A 17,652-nucleotide genomic window follows, 5' to 3' on the forward strand; every position below is an offset into this window, starting at 1 on the left:
TGCCAGACGAGATTCTCTCGGGCCATAGCCAATTTGAGGACCTGAGGCAGTCCCTGCATGATGCTAGTGGGCTGGACACCTCTCCGGAGGTGGAGTTTTTTAGGCCTGAGCCTGGCACTCATGCCGACTCCTCGTACCAGTGGCTTATGTCAATAGTCACCGAGTACTTGGGATGGTCTGCTCCCCCGGGGGAGTTTGTTTAGGATGACCTTAGGGATATCCTTGACATTGGTCCACCAACTGACCCGGTACTGCCGTTTCATATGGCTCTACAGAGGAGGGTGGCGGCGGCTTGGACTGCTCCGGAGAGTCTCCCGTCAGTGGGCAAGTCTTTGCCGCGAAAATACCACCCAGCCAGTAGCGACCCCTGCTACTTGTCCAAGCACCCTACTCCGGAGAGTTTGGTGGTGCACAGGCAGCTACGGCCCCGGCAAAGCAGGCGTCGTACCCTACCATCCCTCCTGATGGGGACGACAAGCGTTTTGACGGCTGGGCGAAGAAAGTGTTTTCTGCAGGGGGTATGGCGCTTCAGGCGGCCAACTCCATATGTGCCTTGTCACGTTTCACGCACACTCTGTGGAACTGTTTCCTTGGCGGCTGAACATATTCCCGAAGGGGACGAACAGAATGGTTTACTTGCCATGATTCAGGAAGGCAAGGATGCCATGTGTGAGGCCGTTCAGTCGGGTTTGGACATGGTAGATTGTGTCCGCCGGTCCATGGCGGCGAGCACCGTGATACACAGGTTTGCATGGTTGCGGAAGTCAGGGTTTGCTCCTGATGTGCAGGTCCGGCTCCTCATCATGCCCTTTGACGGGGAACATCTTTTTGGCAGCAAGGCTGACGAGAGCCTTGAGAGGTTGCAGACCTCAATGGCTGCAGCAAAGTCGTTGGGCGCTGCAGTTCGACAACCTCCACCTTTTCGTCCTAGGAGACAGCAATGGAAGGGAGGTTCCTTTCGTTATTACTCATCCTTTGGTAAAGCGAGTAGAGCTGCGAGTCAAAGGGGCCACCGTAGGAGTGCCAGAGGTGGAAAACAAGGTACTCGAGGTGCCAAGGCCGCTCGGGCTGTTGCCTCTTTGCCATCAGGCAATGCCGCAGCCGCTTCAGCTCAGTCATGCGGCCATGTCCCATGGTTCGCGGGTTGGGGGAAGGCTGGCGCAGCATCTTGCAGAGTGGCACGCCATTACTTCAGATGTGTGGGTTCTGGAGATCATAACCCACGGCTACTGTCTTCCTTTCCGGCAGAGGCTTCACGACAATCCACCGGGGAATCTCTTTGAAGAGTCCGGATCTGCTCCTTGTGCAGGAAATTCAATCCCTGCTGGAGAAAGGCTCCATAGAACTGGTGCCTGTAGCGGAGTTGAACAAGGGATGGTATTCCCCTTATTTTTTGATTTCCAAGAGAGACGGGGGATTGAGACCCATCATGGACTTGCGCGGTTTGATCAAACTCCTCAGGAAGGACAAGTTCAAGATGGTTACTCTCTCTCAAGTCCTCCAGGCCCTTCAACTTCAGGACTGGTTGGTCTCTCTAGACCTCAAGGACGCTTATTTTCATGTGCCGATCCATCCAAAGCACAAGAAGTACCTAAGGTTCGCGGTTGGCGACTTGCACTTTCAGTTTCGGGTCCTGCCGTTCGGATTAACCTCTGCCCAAGGGTCTTCACCAAGCTCATGGTAGTGGTGGCAGCACACCTCAGGAAAGGGGGGGATTCACGTCTACCCCTACCTGGACGATTGGTTGATCAGGGTGCGCTCTCCCAAGCAAGTCCTGGATCATCGTGTCAGTCACCTGCCACTCCCTCCACAAGCTGGGCTTCATCCTCAAATTAAAGTAGTCCCATTTGACACCAACTCAGAGGCTCCAGTACATCGGAGCAGTGCTCGACACGTCCCTGGGGCAGTGTTTTCCTCCCCAGGTGAGGGCTCATCACATTCAGCAGATGGTGCACAAGTTTCAACTTGCCCAGAGTCTCCCAGCGTTTGAGTTCTTGAGACTGTTCGGCCTCATGGAATCCTGCATTCTTCTGGTGCCAGAGGCCAGTTGCGGATGAGATCTTTGCAATGGGCACTCAAGCTCCAGTGGTCTCAGTGCTCCGGCAGGATGTCAGACCCTGTTCAGGTGCGGTCCTCGGTCGCCCAGGACCTTCTGTGGTGGGCCGACGAAGGCAATCGATGAGGGGGGCTCCATTTTGGCTGCCCTGGCCGGAGGTGATGATCATGACGGTTGTATCCCTCACGAGATGGGGAGCTCATGCCAACGAGTTGACAGTCAGCGGTTGTTGGTCTACGTCGGAGTCCAGACTCCATATCAATCTGTTGGAGCTGAGGGCTGTCAGGCTTGCCCTGAAGGCTTTTCTGCCGACTGTGCGAGGAAAGAATGTCCTGATCCTGATGGATAACACAGTGGCCATGCACTACCTGAACAAAAAGTGGGGGGGGGGCAGGGTCACTTCCTCTGTGCAGGGAGGCGATGCAGCTCTGGTTCTGGGCAATCCAGCAGGAAGTTTCGATCTCGGCAGTTCATCTGGCCGGAGATGAAAACGAGACAGCGGACGCTCTGAGCAGGCAGAGCGCGATCTCTCACGAGTGGGAGTTGGCTCAGGAGATTCTCCCAGAGGTCTTCGCCCTTTGGGGGACCCCTCAAGTGGATCTTTTTCGCCTCCAGTGTCAACTGGAAGTGCGAGAGGTTTTGCTCGCGGGAATTTCCTCCAAACGGAGCCTTAGGAGACGCGTTTGTGGTGGAGTGGTCATTCCCACTGCTGTATGCATTTCCTCCAGTCCCAGTCATCCCACAAGTACTGCAGAGGTTACGGAGGTTCGGTTCCCGGATGATCCTCATTGCTCCGGTGTGGGCCCGGAGGACATGGTACCCGGACCTTCTTCACTTGTCCATCTGCCCTCCACGTCGTCTTCCCTACCGAGACGATATGCTCTCACGGGAGGGGGGGGGGGGGTCAGGTTCTCCATCCAGAGGTCAGATCCCTCGACCTGCACGCTTGGTTTCTGAAAGGTTGAGGTATAAGGATTGGGACCTCCCTGAAGACGTGATGGAGGTGTTGCTCTCGGCCAGACGGTCCACAACTAAGTCCCTGTACCGTTGCCGTTGGCGTAAGTTCTGCGACTGGTGCAGGGTTAAGAATGTGGATCCTTTTGCATGTGACATTCCTATGGTTCTGTCTTTTTTGCCTTCTTTGGCCCAAAGGGGCCTTCAAGTGGGTACCTTTAAAGGTTACCTGGCGGCACTGTCCATATTTAAGCGCTCGTCTGAAGAGTGTTCCTATTTTAAAATTCCTTTAATTTCTCAGTTTCTGAAAGGGCTCACTAATGTGTTCCCTCTGTCACCTTTCCAGGTGCCCGGTTGGGATTTGAACCTTGTTCTCAAGTTTCTGATGGGTGCTCCGTTTGAGCTTTTGCATTCATGCCCTTTGAGACTGTTAACTCTTAAAACTGTATTTTTAGTTGCGGTCACTTCCGCTCGCAGAGTGAGTGAGTTACAGGCACTTTCAGTTAAGCCACCCTTCACTGTGTTTCATAAGGACAGGGTTGTCCTTTGAGTTCGTCCTTCTTTTCTTCCGAAGGTGGTGTCGGAATTTCATTTAGGCCAGAAGGTTGTTCTTCCCGCATTTTATCCTCCTCCGCATCCTGGTAAGGAAGAGGAGAGGCTCCATAGGCTTGATCCTAGGAGAGCGTTAAGCTTTTATATTTCACGCATGTCCCGGGTCAGAGTGGACGATCAGCTCTTCATTGGTTACGCTGGAAAGCGTTTGGGACAAGCTGTGACGAAACAGACTTTGTCTCGCTGGATTATTTTGGCTATCTGAGTGTTACCGCTTGGCGGGTAAGGACCCACCGGTCAGCTTACGGGCCCATTCTACCAGGGGTATGGCTGCCTCTACTGCCCCGCAGAGGGGTGTTCCTATTCGTACATCTGTGATGCAGCCACCTGGGCTTCGGTACATACTTTTGTACGTCACTACTCCCTCGATTCCATCCGGGGGCAGGATCTGGCCTTTGGCAAGGCAGTCCTTTACTCCGCAATTTGATTGGGCATGCTAAAATTTCTGTTTTTTAAATTCTTTTCCCACCTCCTTGCATTGGTACTGCTTTGGGAGTCTGTCATAGATATGGAATACGTCGGAGGACCCAAGCCCCTCGAAGAACAAGTTACTCTTACCTGGTAACGTTCTTTCGATGGGATGGTCCGACTACGTATTCCACATCGCTCCCTCCCTACCTTCCCTGTTACAGAATTTCTTATGCGATTGCAGCTTACGTTTCCGCAAGGCTTTGTGTGTCAGACTGACAGAAGACTGGTGGCACATGTTCTGGGAAAAGACTACAACTGAGGCTACGGGCGTCGTGCGTCCTACTCGTAACATCCAGTGACGTCGGCCGTCGGAGGAGGTCCTCGAGGGCGGCGTATCGACTTCATAGACGCAGGACGCAGACGCCGAAGATTTTCCGAAGCAGCACAGCTGTGGTGATTACTGTCATAGATATGGAATACGTCGTCCGACCATCCCATCGAAAGAACGTTACCAGGTAAGAGAGTAACTTGTTCTTCTTGCAGTATTTCACTAGTGCTGCGATATTGGGTTGTGTGATGGCACTACTTTATACCAATGCAATTTACATTCCATATTACTTCAAACATACAAGAAGCCTGTTTTCACATTTAATTATGTAATGGGTCTTTAACAGATTTAAGAGCCATATTATCCAACAATGCAAACGTGTTAGGGTGAAGATCTTGGGGGATACTTGACCGTATGTCCCTATATTTGTCTGCATTCTGTGTACTGTATAGTATTTATTTTTACCGTCTCCTCGGCGTATTTATAAAGGAGCCCAATTAATTGCAGTCTATATTGACATGTGACAGCTCTCAAAGAAACCTCAGACAATCTGTGCACATTTAATAATCAATTCAGGTTTTCGAAGTATTCTTTCTGTGTGCAATTACTCGTTGGTCCTCATTTCCCAAAAGATGGGTGATCCTTATATAGCTCTGTTATGCCATCATAATAACGTGTGTGATTGTTCTCATAGTACTTGCAACTACAGTTTTATTTATTTTGTAGCACTGCGAGTAACCGCTGAGTTACCTAAGCTAATGTTCTTAGAATTAGAGACTACCTCACCCTGTACTTTTAAAATAATATTTGTTGGTTTGCAGGTTTTCATTTGTTAAATTAATAAGAAATTGTAATGAAAAGAAAATGAAATTATTAGGGACTCTGTCAATAATATCATTTCACCTGTGGACAACCCTGCGGATCGCCTCGGTTTCCTCCTAAAACACATTGCTTTTTCGGTAAACCCATTGGATTTGCTTGTGGAGCGAGCCAAGCGTATCCTTAACTCTCCCACCCCCAGAAAACAGACCAAACCATGTAAAGAATTGTAAAGATTCTGTAACATCTTATTTGCTACGCACCCATTTAAAGTGTCGGAACTCAAACCTTGTTGTTTTATGGCTGTTGTGTTGTCACAAAGATCGGCACCCGAGGCCTTATGGAGATCTGGAGCGGTTAACAAACTATACAATCCACCGATTTCTTTATTGCACAGTAGGAGCACAAGTGTCTATTAAGGATGCTGTAGGATTGTTATCTAAAGAATATTAGTATAAATAATCTCTGAGTACAAGTTAGTAAAGTATTTCTTATGACATATTTGATTTCTTCTTTTACAAAGACTATATGTAAGAATTTAGTTAAGAAAATGTCTAGTTTTAGATCTTACATTTTACTTTGAGCAAATATGGGGAATGCAAAATGTGGGTGTTGTGCTCTTAGAGTAGACCTTTCAGGACCCGCAGTGGTAATCTTTGGTGTCCTTTGCAAACAAATGCAGTCTGGTGAGGTAGGCAGTGCCCTCCTGCCATGATATTCTGGCAGTAACTTCGAGACGATATCAAACCTGATATGTCTGCCTTCCTATGCTTTTGAGCAGGTAGTCCCTGAATAACATTGTTTAATGACTGTTCTACTGACATATGTGCACTGCCTCTTATGCATCAGTTAGGTTGCTGGTAATGACATGTTTGGTAGTCTGAACACTCTGTAGCACCATTGCTGCAATTAACTGACCTTTGTATCTCAGAGTAAGGTAGATATTATATGGTCACCTCATCATTAACTTACTTTCTGTTCCTTTGTGACATTTTACCACAGTTCCTTAACAATTTTGAGTTTTCTTCCTTGAAAAAAATGTTGAACTGTTTTGGGAAAAATATTATTTTACTTAAAGTTTACATGAAATGTCAAGATTTCTTTAAAAGACTTATTTACAAAGGTTTGTTTATAATGAAAACCTCTTCTGAGTAAATCACGTGTATGCTTTTACATTTTTTCAATTAGAATTTGATCAAGCACATGCCTGAACAGACACAGCTGATTTCACTGGCCACTTTTAAAAGTGAATATGACAATTTGTCTGAACCAGAGCAATTTGGAATTGTGGTAAGTGTTATTCTATTAGATAAACTCCAGGATTGGTGAACATATCTATGCAGCTTCCCAATGTCCTATATGTTAAACCTGGATCTTTGTCTTTGTACCAGTGATGTAGACTGAGGGTGTGCTTGCCCTGCAAGAAGAATCCATAGAAATAGTGTATTGTGAGAGCACAGCACCAGTGCATGCTTAGAAAGAACTTAAATATTGAGTTAACTATTTGTCATGGTTTCATGCAACGCAGAGCTCTGAGCTATTGAACAGTGTTGCTTCTATGGGGGGCTCCCATGATGCTACTCAGTATAACCCAATGCATTAAGGTTGGTGCTCCTTTCACAGTCTGAAGCTTCAATTGCTGGACATTTGTATTACCATTTTCTTTTTCAAAAACATTTTTATTGAGATTTCCAGATCATAACAAACAGGTACAAAGCAAAGCAAAGGCCTTTAGAAAGATTGCCCTAACACAGCATGATCCATAAGAGCTCAAGTTTGGTCGGTGGTCCCTCTTGTCCACTCAAATATTATACATAATTATGCTGCATTTTAGTAAGCCCAAAAATACTGATTTTCCATACTAACGTTCAGGAGTCTATTAAAGACACGCAGGTGAAGTATTATGCTTCTCTGTCTTTAATACTCGAGAAACACATAATTCAAAAACCTTGTATAACTCCTAAACTTTACCACATTTCCCAATACTACTCAGGAGAAATTAGTATTTTCACCAAAGGTTGTTTGGCCCTGTGTCGGCGCTAAAGTACAAATGATCATGTTGAAAGGAGGGAAGGCATACTCCTTTGCCAGTCCCCACTTTTGCAGGCAGGCTTCTGTTGCCACTGCTTTCAAGTCTGGCCTCCAACTGACAGCTGGTCCTTGAGGCAAACAGATCCATAGCTCATTTTCCCCATGCTGACATCAATCTGCCGAAGACCTTCCTGTTTAACATCCAATTGCTAGCATCTCTCAGGAACCTTGTGTTCCAATCCTCTGCTGGGTTTGCCAAACTAGGCAGATACTCCGCTGTCACTGAAATGTTTCTCTCCAGGCAGTAATTCCAGAAATCTTTGGCTGGCTCCGCCAGGAGTCTCAACCTTGTGGTCCTTATGTGATTTATATATCTCACTACTGTGAAAGAACCAGTGTTTTGGCCCTGTCAAGGGGGGGAGGGAGCACAACCACCCAACGCCCTGCCCCAGTACCTGGGTGAAGGCAGGCCCCCTCCCGGGCCCCCCTTACCTGGAGAAACCATGTTGAGGAGGACTGACAAGGGGCCGGTCTGCTCCCAGCAAGAAGACCCATAGGGTGCCACAGGGCAGCACAACACCAGCTAGACCGGTCACACCAGCCAATAAGGTCCTGTTTGCAGCTACCTCTAGGGAGGATATCGCATAGCGGTTTAAACTCCCTAGCCTCACAGGGAAAGGCTCCCTCCTGGGCAGCATTAACTGAATCCAGCGATTCGTAACACCCTCCACAAACGGCTTGCCAAACAGACATGTCTGATTCCCATCAAAATCTGCCTCTGCAGAGAAAATGGAATAATTCCTTCTAGAAAATTAGGGCCATAACCAGCAGAGACTGTGGTAGGCCCTCATCCCAAGAGCCCAGCCATGAAGTCTGCCTTCAAGGGTCTTCGAGCAGCGTTGACATCGTCGCCTGCCGGTGACCCCTCTTCATCTCACAATGTCACATCAGCCTCCACTTCAAAGACCCGTTGGCATTGAGGATACACTTTACCTCAATTTCAAGGTATTAGCCACAGTCAAGAAATTATTTCATGTGGTCATTTCAGAGGAATCAAGGATGGCCGAGCTAGCTTCAGACCTAAAAGGCACTAATGGGCTTGACATCTCCCAGAGGTCGACTTCATGCAGACTGACTCTTACGCCGATGTTAATGATTAATGCAGGAGAGTCATGTCCAACATCCAAGAAATCTTGGGGGTAGGGCCCTCTCGTCTTCCATTCCTTGCAGCGTTGGATATAAATATAGGCCCAGCACATGTCCGCTTTCACGGTAAAGCGACTGAGGGAGCCTGAACGAGTTCCCTTTGACACTAGTTGAGTGCTTGATTATTTTTAGATTTGGTGTGCTTTTTTCTATTCCGCCATTTGGCAAGGCTTTGGGCCTGAATTTGAATAGGTTACTAATTCTAAGAAACTAATTCAGAAAATGGAGAATGGAAGTGAAGACACCTCACCCTTGTTTTTATTAGCCGTTCTCCGCTGTTTTCTGTGTTTTTTATTGGAGCTCCTTATATTGGATATATATGAATTTTATGGGTGATGAACGTGGAGAATAGGAACTAGGGCCACAAAAATATTGTTTCCATTTTTTTAAGGACCATGATATGATATGGCATTTGTAACGCGCCTATACACAAGTGTTTCAAGGCGCGACGAGGCAGGGAGGGGGGAACAAGGGGAAGACGGACAACGATCCTACTAGGCCAGGTGTCATTCAGATTGCACAAGTGCAGGGGTAGGGGGAAGGGAAGAAGTGCAAAGGGAAGGGGAGGGGGGAAGTGCAGTACAAAGTAAGTAGAATAAAAATAAATAAATAGGGCCAGCTGGTGGCAAGTGCAAGGTAAGTGCAGACAAGAGCTGGGAAGGGGGGCTGTAGGGATACAGAGACAGTCCCGCAGTTCAGGGGTTGCCAGGGAGGCAGTGCAAGTGGAGAGTGGCTGGGCCCAGGACCGAGGTCGCTGAGAGTGGCCCAGTTGCAGATTCAGTGCCGTTTCAGTGAAGAATTTAGCAGGGGAGAGGGAGAGAGAAAGCAGAAGCAAAGAGGAAGGTTTTGAGGTGCTTCCGGAACCGGAGATGGTTCTCCTCAAGTTTCAGGGAGGCAGGAAGGCTGTCCCAGAGGGAGGCCCCTGCCCCGGAGAGAGATCTACCCCCAGCTCGTTGCTTCGAGAAGCGGCTGACCCTGAGGGAGTTGGAGACGGATGAGCGAAGGTCTCGGGAAGGAATATATTTAGGAAGAGAGAGTTGAAGGTATTTAGGCCCCAGGCCCCAGAAGGCCTTGTGGACAATGCAGAGGGTTTTGAACTTGATCCTCGCAGCCACTGGGAGCCATAATTCAAGAGTGGCGATATAGGCAACAGAGTCTTAGTTATTTTGCAGTAGGGTAAGCACAAGTTCGTTTTTGAATGTATAGAATGGCACCGCACAGCATTTTTGAGGGAGATAGACTCACAATATGTCACTTCCTCAATTTTTCTTAGTTATCATTATTTGGATTAGCAAGGTATTCGGCTTCTATATATGGTGTATTAGGAAAGCATCTTTCAAGCAAAATATACCCCTTTGGTTCTAAGTTCCAACGACAGACGTGTGGTGTAGTGTAATTGGTACACTAGTTAATGCGAGGTTTTCTGGTGTTGGTGGTGAGAGAATCAGACATTAAGGGAGCCAGAGATATTCACCTCTTTGGGTGTCACTGGTGTCACATGGCATGCTAATTGGCATGCAAACCCAATTGAGACATGAAGTAATTGACACAATGGCGTCAGACTGTGAGGGTGCAACATATCACATTTCTAATTGCAAATTACTTTTGTTTTTGTCTCTCTCGCCATTTGTCTCTCCCTTGCCATGTCTTCTTCCTTTTTCTCCCACTGGGATAATCTTCATTATGCAATATTTTGTTCCGTTTAGAAAATGATTCAATTTACACCTGATGAAAACCTGTGATAGGTTGAAACATGTGTTGGCTTTATTTTCATTTGCATGCCTAGTTGGAAATAACACAGTTTGCATCTGTATGTTTAGAACGTAAATGGTGTATTAAAAATTTAGCTAAAAAACCCTCATCGAAATTGTATATTGATTGGGTCATTAAAAATATGTTTGTTTATTGTACTAACTAATTGCAATTGAAAATATTATGTAGGTTTGGCACCAGAATTGGATATTCTAAACCACTTATTCCTCTATACAAGACTCAGAGGTTGAGACTTGGTTTCATCCTATGTGCTTTCCATCTTGCCAACCATAATAATTCATAATTGTAGACATACACATAATATCAGGTGGTGCAGCTCCGACTACAGTGTAACCTCACTTTTGACTTTCTTTTGAAACACCCCAGTGCTCAAAGCCTGTTAGTACAAGCTGCCACCTTGGGAGCATAAACAAGTGCCTGCCTATCTCTACCTCCAGACAGGGAAGAAGAGAGGTATGAGGCACTACTTAAAACAGATGTTGCTTCTGGCAGCATGGCCTTAAAGGCTATGAAAACATCTTGCGGCTTGGCCAAATATACTAACACCTTGTGGTATGTAAATTGAAGGTTCCAGAACGCATCCCTGAAGGGGAAATTAGGGATGGTTTCAGAGACATCGTTCCTGATGGCAAAGAAGCACTGTGTGAAGCGCTCCAGTCGTGGATTGACGCTAAAGACTATGGGTAGAGCCATGGGCACTAGCTCAGTATAACAAAGGTTTTCGTGGCTGAGAAAATCTGGCTTTGCACCAGATGCCCAAGCAAGACTACTAGACCTACTCTTTGATGGCACAAAGTTACTCAGACGAAAGGCTGACAAAAGCCTTGAAGTTACAGGCTTTAAAAGTTGCAGCAAACATTTACGTGCAGCATAGTACACCAGCAACCAGTTCATCCCACTACACAAAGCTGGAAAGGCAGGCCTTTTTGCTATTTCAGTTCACTTAGCCAACACGGAAAAGGCCAAGCCCCAGGTAGACTAGGCAAAGGACATTTGCAAGAGCAATGAGAGATAGAGGCGGACACCCAGGTAGCACTATCCTCTGTCCCATCAGGAACAGCAACCACAGCAAAACCACAGAGAAATTCTCACTCCCCTATCCAGTGGGTGGAAGATTGCCCCTGTACTCCGAAGAATGGTGGGGTATTACTTCAAATGTCTGGGTGCATCAAGTGGTGACCATGGTATACTGCCTCCCATTCCTACGGGCCCCTCCAAATTGCCCTCCACCTACACACCTTTTTCAGATTTCATATCCACTATTGCAGCAGGAGATTGCTTCGCTTTTGGAGAAAGACACCATAGAAATGGTTCCTTCAGCAGAAAGGAACCATGGATGGTATTCCCTTTATTTCCTGATCGTGAAAAAGGTTGGGAGACTGTGACCCATCTTGGACCTGAAGCTCTTGAACAAGTTCCTCAGGAAAGGCACATTCAAGATGGGACCACTCTTGATGATCCTCCAAGACCTAGAGCTGAAGGATTGTTTGCTGTCACTTGACGTTGATGACATTTACTTTCATGTGCCCATACATCCCAAGCACAGGAAGTATCTGAGTTATGTGATTGGCAATTCCCATTTCAGTTTTGGTTTCGACCTTTTGATCTCTCCTCACCAAGTTGCTGTGGGTAGTGGCTGCCAGGCTAAGGAGATCATAATCTATGATATCTGACTCCCAGCACAGCTGTTCTTCGTAAACCTTTCCATCACCGGGGGCGTAGCACAGCTCTACGTCTGCTTGACACCTCTGCCCAGCTCCTTCCAGACAGGATGTTGAGTTCAGTAGATATTGGGAGCACTGCACACTGTGACTGGAGTTCCTTTTTTTGCACACTGCTCCCTTCAGGAACCCCACTTAGTAAGAACTGTTTTTGTAATGCCGATTCCATCAAATGTTTTGGGATTCAAACCCTGCATCAACTGTGGATGCCAATTATTGGTTTCCGACTCCCTTAGGATTTGTTTATACTGAATGGGGCAGCGCCACAACACACAAGTATGCAGGTTGTGTCAATTGGGGCACCCCAAGGTGCTTCGGGACAGAGTAGTGTGACACATTGAGGGTATTTGTCCCTTCTCCCACAGGGGGAACCTCTCCCTTTGAGACTAGGGAGGGGACCCTGCTTTGTGGTACCCTCCCTAATACTGGTAAATTTGTCCACCACACTGAGTGGCTTAGTACCCAAGAATTTTGGCATAGTCGGTCTGCCAGGACGGAAATCCTCTTACCAATTGAGCTTTTAAAATTACTGAATAAATTGCACTTAATAAAAATTCCATTACAATGGAGAATAGAAGATATTTAAATGTTGATACTAATGTTACATCATACATATTTTTAAAAGTTAGATGGAACAGTATTGTACTGTTGATTCTTTTTAAATTTGAAAGATCTGTGTAAAAAGTCTTTGACTAATGGCACAATAAAAACAATAAAAAATATCCTCCCTATGGCTATAGGTAAGTGGGACCTCACTTGGAGTGACTCCCCCAATGAGGAACGCCCTATATTGCCCAACGTTTTGGCATATATGGGACTGCTTGCTGTGAAGAAGAATGTAACATCTTTATATTTGGCTGCAGGCAATGCTGAAGCGAATCTATCAGAAAAAGGAAAAGAGAATGTCTTTTTAAGACGAGATGTATATTTAACTTAGTCGAGTGGAGGAAGGAGGGGGAGAGAGTGTGTACACAGGGGAAGCCCTCTAACGTGATCGTGCCTTGAAGGGCCGGAGCAGAGCCAAACTGCAGAGCCTGTACCTTTTGAATCAGCGGGAACGCCACACTGAGACCCCAGTAAGAACGGTAATGGGGGAACCGCTGCCTGAGAAGAGAAAAGTATCCAGGAGCTTGTGATGGTGTCACTATAAATGCCTCGTGGTGGGTGAGACGCCCACTGAACAACGTTATGACAATCGCAGCTGTGAGCACGAGAAGCTCCCTGTCGCCCGTGTCCACAGATAGCTGCAGCCTGAGGGGAAGCCAAGAGTGAGACTCCACTGAGAATCCAGAACGGAAAATACTGGAGGAGGCAGCCATGAGTGGATGGTCCTTATGAGTTTCTGGGCTCCAATAGGAAGAGATGAAAAGGGGCTTCTTCTAGTCAGACCTATTTTGGAATCATCTTTTTTCTTCGAGGATGGTATATGATTTGGGCAACTGTGAAGGATTTGTGGTATCCAAGGAAGTTGGGGAATTTGACCCCCCCACCCCTAACTTTTAGTCAGCTGGAGTTTTTGGGTTGAGATTCTTGGAGGTTTGCCTTTACAAAGGAACTTTAAAAGGAGGGACACAGTCTCCTTGTATTACTTATCATTCAATAGGATGGGAATCATTGCAAGTGGATATAGTATTATTGGCGTAATCATCATTCTGATGGTGTCCAGTCTGCCCCACCATAATAGAAATAGAGGCAACCACCTCTCTAGTTTCCCTTTTATTTTTTTTTGGTTATGGCGCATTGAGGCGATGAATAAGGTTGATTCAATATTTATGGAGAACCCGATTCGCCAGGTATTTCACATGGTCTTTTTTTTTTTAAGTCCCAAGTCCTTTTGGTTGTGTTTATTGAATGTAGTTGATCTTCTAAGGATTTCTGTGTTTTCTTTCTTCAGTTTATACCCCGAGACTTTGTTGTATTTGTCAATGAGAGTCAGTGCATGCCTTATTGAAGAAACCAGTTTAGAGTTCTCTTTCACGTCATCCGCAGAAGCAGCTAATTTGAATTGTTGGTTTTGGACTTCCATGCCTGTGATGTTTGTATCGTTCCTAATAGATTCCAGCAAGGGCTCGAGTGCTAGGACATAGAGGAGTGGTGAAAGCGAGCACTCTTGTGTAGTTCCTCTGCCTACGGGAAACTGGGAAGAGATTGTGTTGTTGATTGAGGTTGAGGTCCTTGGGGTGTGGTATAGACATTTTATCAGATGTATAAAGGGTTTGCTGATGCCATGCCACTGCAGAGTCTGGAATTAAAAGTTCGATCGTAGTAGGTCAAAAGCCTTCTCTGCATTAAAAGCCATGAGCACTCTTGGTTCTAGATGTGCATTTGGGTGGGCCAGTATCTTCAGTAAATGTCTAGTGTTTGCACTAGCGTGTCTCACTTTTATAAAGCATACTTGGTCATTTTTGATCATGAGTAGTAGTACTTTTTCCAGTCTGGTTGCCAGGATTTTGGCGTATATCTTGCAATCCACATTAATTAGTGAGCTTGAGCAGTCGTTTTTTGGGTGGTTAGGCTCCTTGATATCTTTTGGCAAAACTATGATATTGTCTTCTTCAAAAGTACTCTTCGGTGGCGGGACTTTTACTAAAGTGATCTTATAGGTTTAGTAGTTTGGGCGAGAGGCAGGTTATGAAGGTTGATAGTACTCTATTGGGTACCCGTCGGGGCCTGAAGCTTTCCCTGTCTTCATGGTTGAGATTCCTTTTATGATTTCTGTGGTTATGGGGGAATTCAGGCTACTTAGGTCAGTTTTGTTTGGCCTAGCTAGTGGAACGTTATCTAGGAATTGAGTTATGTCTGCTTGTACGGTGGGAAAGTCGATGTGCTGGAGGAGTAAAGGGTGCAGTAAAAATCTGCTAATACTTGTGCCTGCTCCCCATCTTTGGTTACAGTTTCCCCCTTTTTGTTTTGACTCTGTAGTATTCTTTTTCTCTTTTGCCTTTTCAGTATCTTTCCAGGAGTTTGCCCGTTCTATTTGATCCTCTGTGATACTTTGCCTTAATGTTTACCAGCGTTATATTTGCTGCTATGTTTTTTTTTTATTGAATTCGAATTCTAGCTTTAATATTCTCTTGAGGGTTTGGTCTGAATGATCAGTTTGATCTTTCTTTTCTGCCAATTTGATTTTAATGAGGCTGTTTTCAAGTTCCAGCTCCATTCACGTTTTATTTCCTGAAATGTTATCATTATGCCTCTGACCCCAGCATTGGTAACTTTGCTGCTCATATGCTTTGTTTGATTAAGGGTGATGACCTCTTCTGTAAAATCTAGTAATTCTTTGGTGAAAGCTTTGTCTTTTAGAAGTGATGTGTTGAGCGTCCATTTTTAGGAAAGATTGTTTTAATGTTGTTAACCATCATGGTGTGTTGCTTGACAAGACAATTTGACCTATCCTAGTGCCCATTATGATGTTTCTTAACTGCCTCCCGGTTAAAAAAGAATCCACTCTCGAATATAAGTGGTGTGTGTTAGAGTAGAAAGTGTAATTGAGTTCCTCCGAGTTCCAGAGTCTTCAAATATCTGTCAAATTACATTTGTTAAAACCTGGAGTGATTTATGTGCTCTCCCTCCGCCCCCCCTGAGAACCGTAATTCAGATTTTCAATCTACGATTGGGTCCACTGGAAGGTTTCAATTACCTCCTATTATATTGCTCTCGACAAAGAGTTCAATCTTTTTCTTTAATGATTTCCAGAAACATGGCTCGACACATGTTGGAGCTTAAATGTGCATTATGTGATATTCATCCCCGTTATTAGCAAGTGAGCAAAGCACCCACCTCCCTTCGTAGTTTTGGTGTAGATAATGTTTGCTTTCATTGCTGCTTTGATAAGTATTATAACTCCATAACTCTTTGCCTCAGAGAAAAGGCAGTGTTTGTATTCTTCGTATTCTTTTAAGCTCAATGTCTTCAACCTCTGCCAGGTGAGTTTCTTGGAGGGTACGTCTTCACTTAATTTCTTGACTTGGGGCATCATTTTGTCTCTTGATGTGGTTGGTTGTGTTTCATGAAAGTATATTAAGGACCATTGGGCGATTTTAAGAATAGCTGGACCCTCTCCCACCCACCACCACCGAGCGCTGCTTATTGCAGGAATCTGTTCAGATTCTTCTACTGTTTTTGGTGTTTCTATTGTGCACAGTACTGCTAATTAACGTTTTGTTGCTGTAGATTGCATGTCTGACTGTGAGTTTACCTGGGTTGTGGTTTGAATATTTGAATATCTAGACACAGGTCTACACCGTGTCTTGCCTCTACTACCTCCATGATGCTCTCCCAGAGCATATTGGTGGAATAGGGATAGACTTGGACTAGAATATAGACTGGAATATATAGATGTACTGGTGAAGGGAAAAGTATCGAAAATGACATTAATCGTCAAGGTACAAATATGTGAACTTGCCGATAGCCAAGTAGGCTATGAAAAACACAATTAACTTTGGGGGCATTAAATTCCAAAAGATATGAGCTTTAGGGCAGCGTCTGAACCTCGACCTCAGCCTGCTGAAGAAGGGCTGCTCCACCCAGCAAACGTTACATGAACTTGAGGAGACATAGTAAAGCACTTAATTATTTTTTTTTTTGTGTTATAGTTCAACAAGGAACCTTTCACTTTATACGAGTTACATACAGATAAAAGCCAAAAATACTTAAAAGCAAGAAGAACAAAAGTGAAGTTAACATACATATGCATAGAAAGAAAACCGGCAAACAGAATAAGAGGCAACAATTGATCCCATCAACATTATCGAACATTTTATCAGCATATAAAAAACACATTCCATCAAGACTCAAGTATATAACATCGTTAATATCTAAATCTAAAATTCCAAGCCCCCACCATTGTCCTTTCAGTGTCTATTCATAGCATCATCTCGAAACAGCTCTTTTAGGAAACGCAACACTGTAAATCTCCAAGCTTTTGATTTTTGAGTATAAATGTGCTGCCAGATTAGACCAGATGACAATAATCTATATTTCTAGAGTAAATGATTAAATGCAATTTGCGACGTGAAACTAGAGCATGACATTCTAGCAGCGAATGGTAAATTGTTTCAACTATCCCTTCCACCTTTCAGAATCGTCACTTTACGTATCTACTCACACATTGCGCGAGTAAGTATTGGCTGTGGTTGTTAACTTAGCTCCTGTTTCTGCCTTCCAACCTCTCTCCAAGGCAATCGCTATAGTCTGGACAGATTGATGTATTAAGCCTGTTTGTGATAATATGCCCAGTATACTCTATTCAGGGGTTGCATGTCTGTTCGGGATTGTGGTCTGTGCGTATGTATGAATGGAGTGTGGTGTAAGGGTGCAGAAGGAGGAGACTGACACACATATGGCATAATGGTTGCTACAGACCTTTGTTTTACAAAATAAAAGGAAAACCTAACTTTCCCAAATTCTAAGAGGGGTTTCCCTGCCTCAACTAAAAGACTAATGGTTCCACTAGAATGTCTCTGTAAATCAAGAGTACACCATTCTGTGTCAACCTAATTCTTTTCCTATACTTAATAATAAACTAAAGATTAAAATAGACCTTCTTGGTCCAAAAGAGGGATTCCTTTCTTCTGGACTGGGGGTAGAAGTGTGTTTCAAAGTATAAGCTTCTCCTAGGGGAAGGGCTCCCTTCTTGAGGTCAAAACACAAAAGGCATAGTTGAAGCAGTTCTCCTTGGCAGATACACTATTTTACAACAGTTTCTATCTGAAAGACTTGACAACTTTAGTTACTAGGAG

General features: G+C 45.1%; 1 protein-coding gene across 7 annotated transcripts in view; it reads left to right on the forward strand.

The window, feature by feature from the left end:
- The window catches only part of DIAPH3 (diaphanous related formin 3), a 2,562,783-nt gene that overhangs the window by 1,475,187 nt on the left and 1,069,944 nt on the right, over positions 1-17,652 (forward strand). For all 7 annotated transcript variants that reach the window (XM_069640497.1, XM_069640493.1, XM_069640496.1 and 4 more), the window contains one exon: positions 6,369-6,470. In XM_069640497.1, the coding sequence (XP_069496598.1) occupies positions 6,369-6,470 (102 nt within the window). The remainder of the gene's footprint in view (positions 1-6,368; positions 6,471-17,652) is intronic.

Source organism: Ambystoma mexicanum, chromosome 7q (genome assembly GCF_040938575.1).
Source record: "Ambystoma mexicanum isolate Mex_15411 chromosome 7q, UKY_AmexF1_1, whole genome shotgun sequence".
NCBI classification, from domain to species: Eukaryota; Metazoa; Chordata; class Amphibia; order Caudata; family Ambystomatidae; genus Ambystoma; species Ambystoma mexicanum.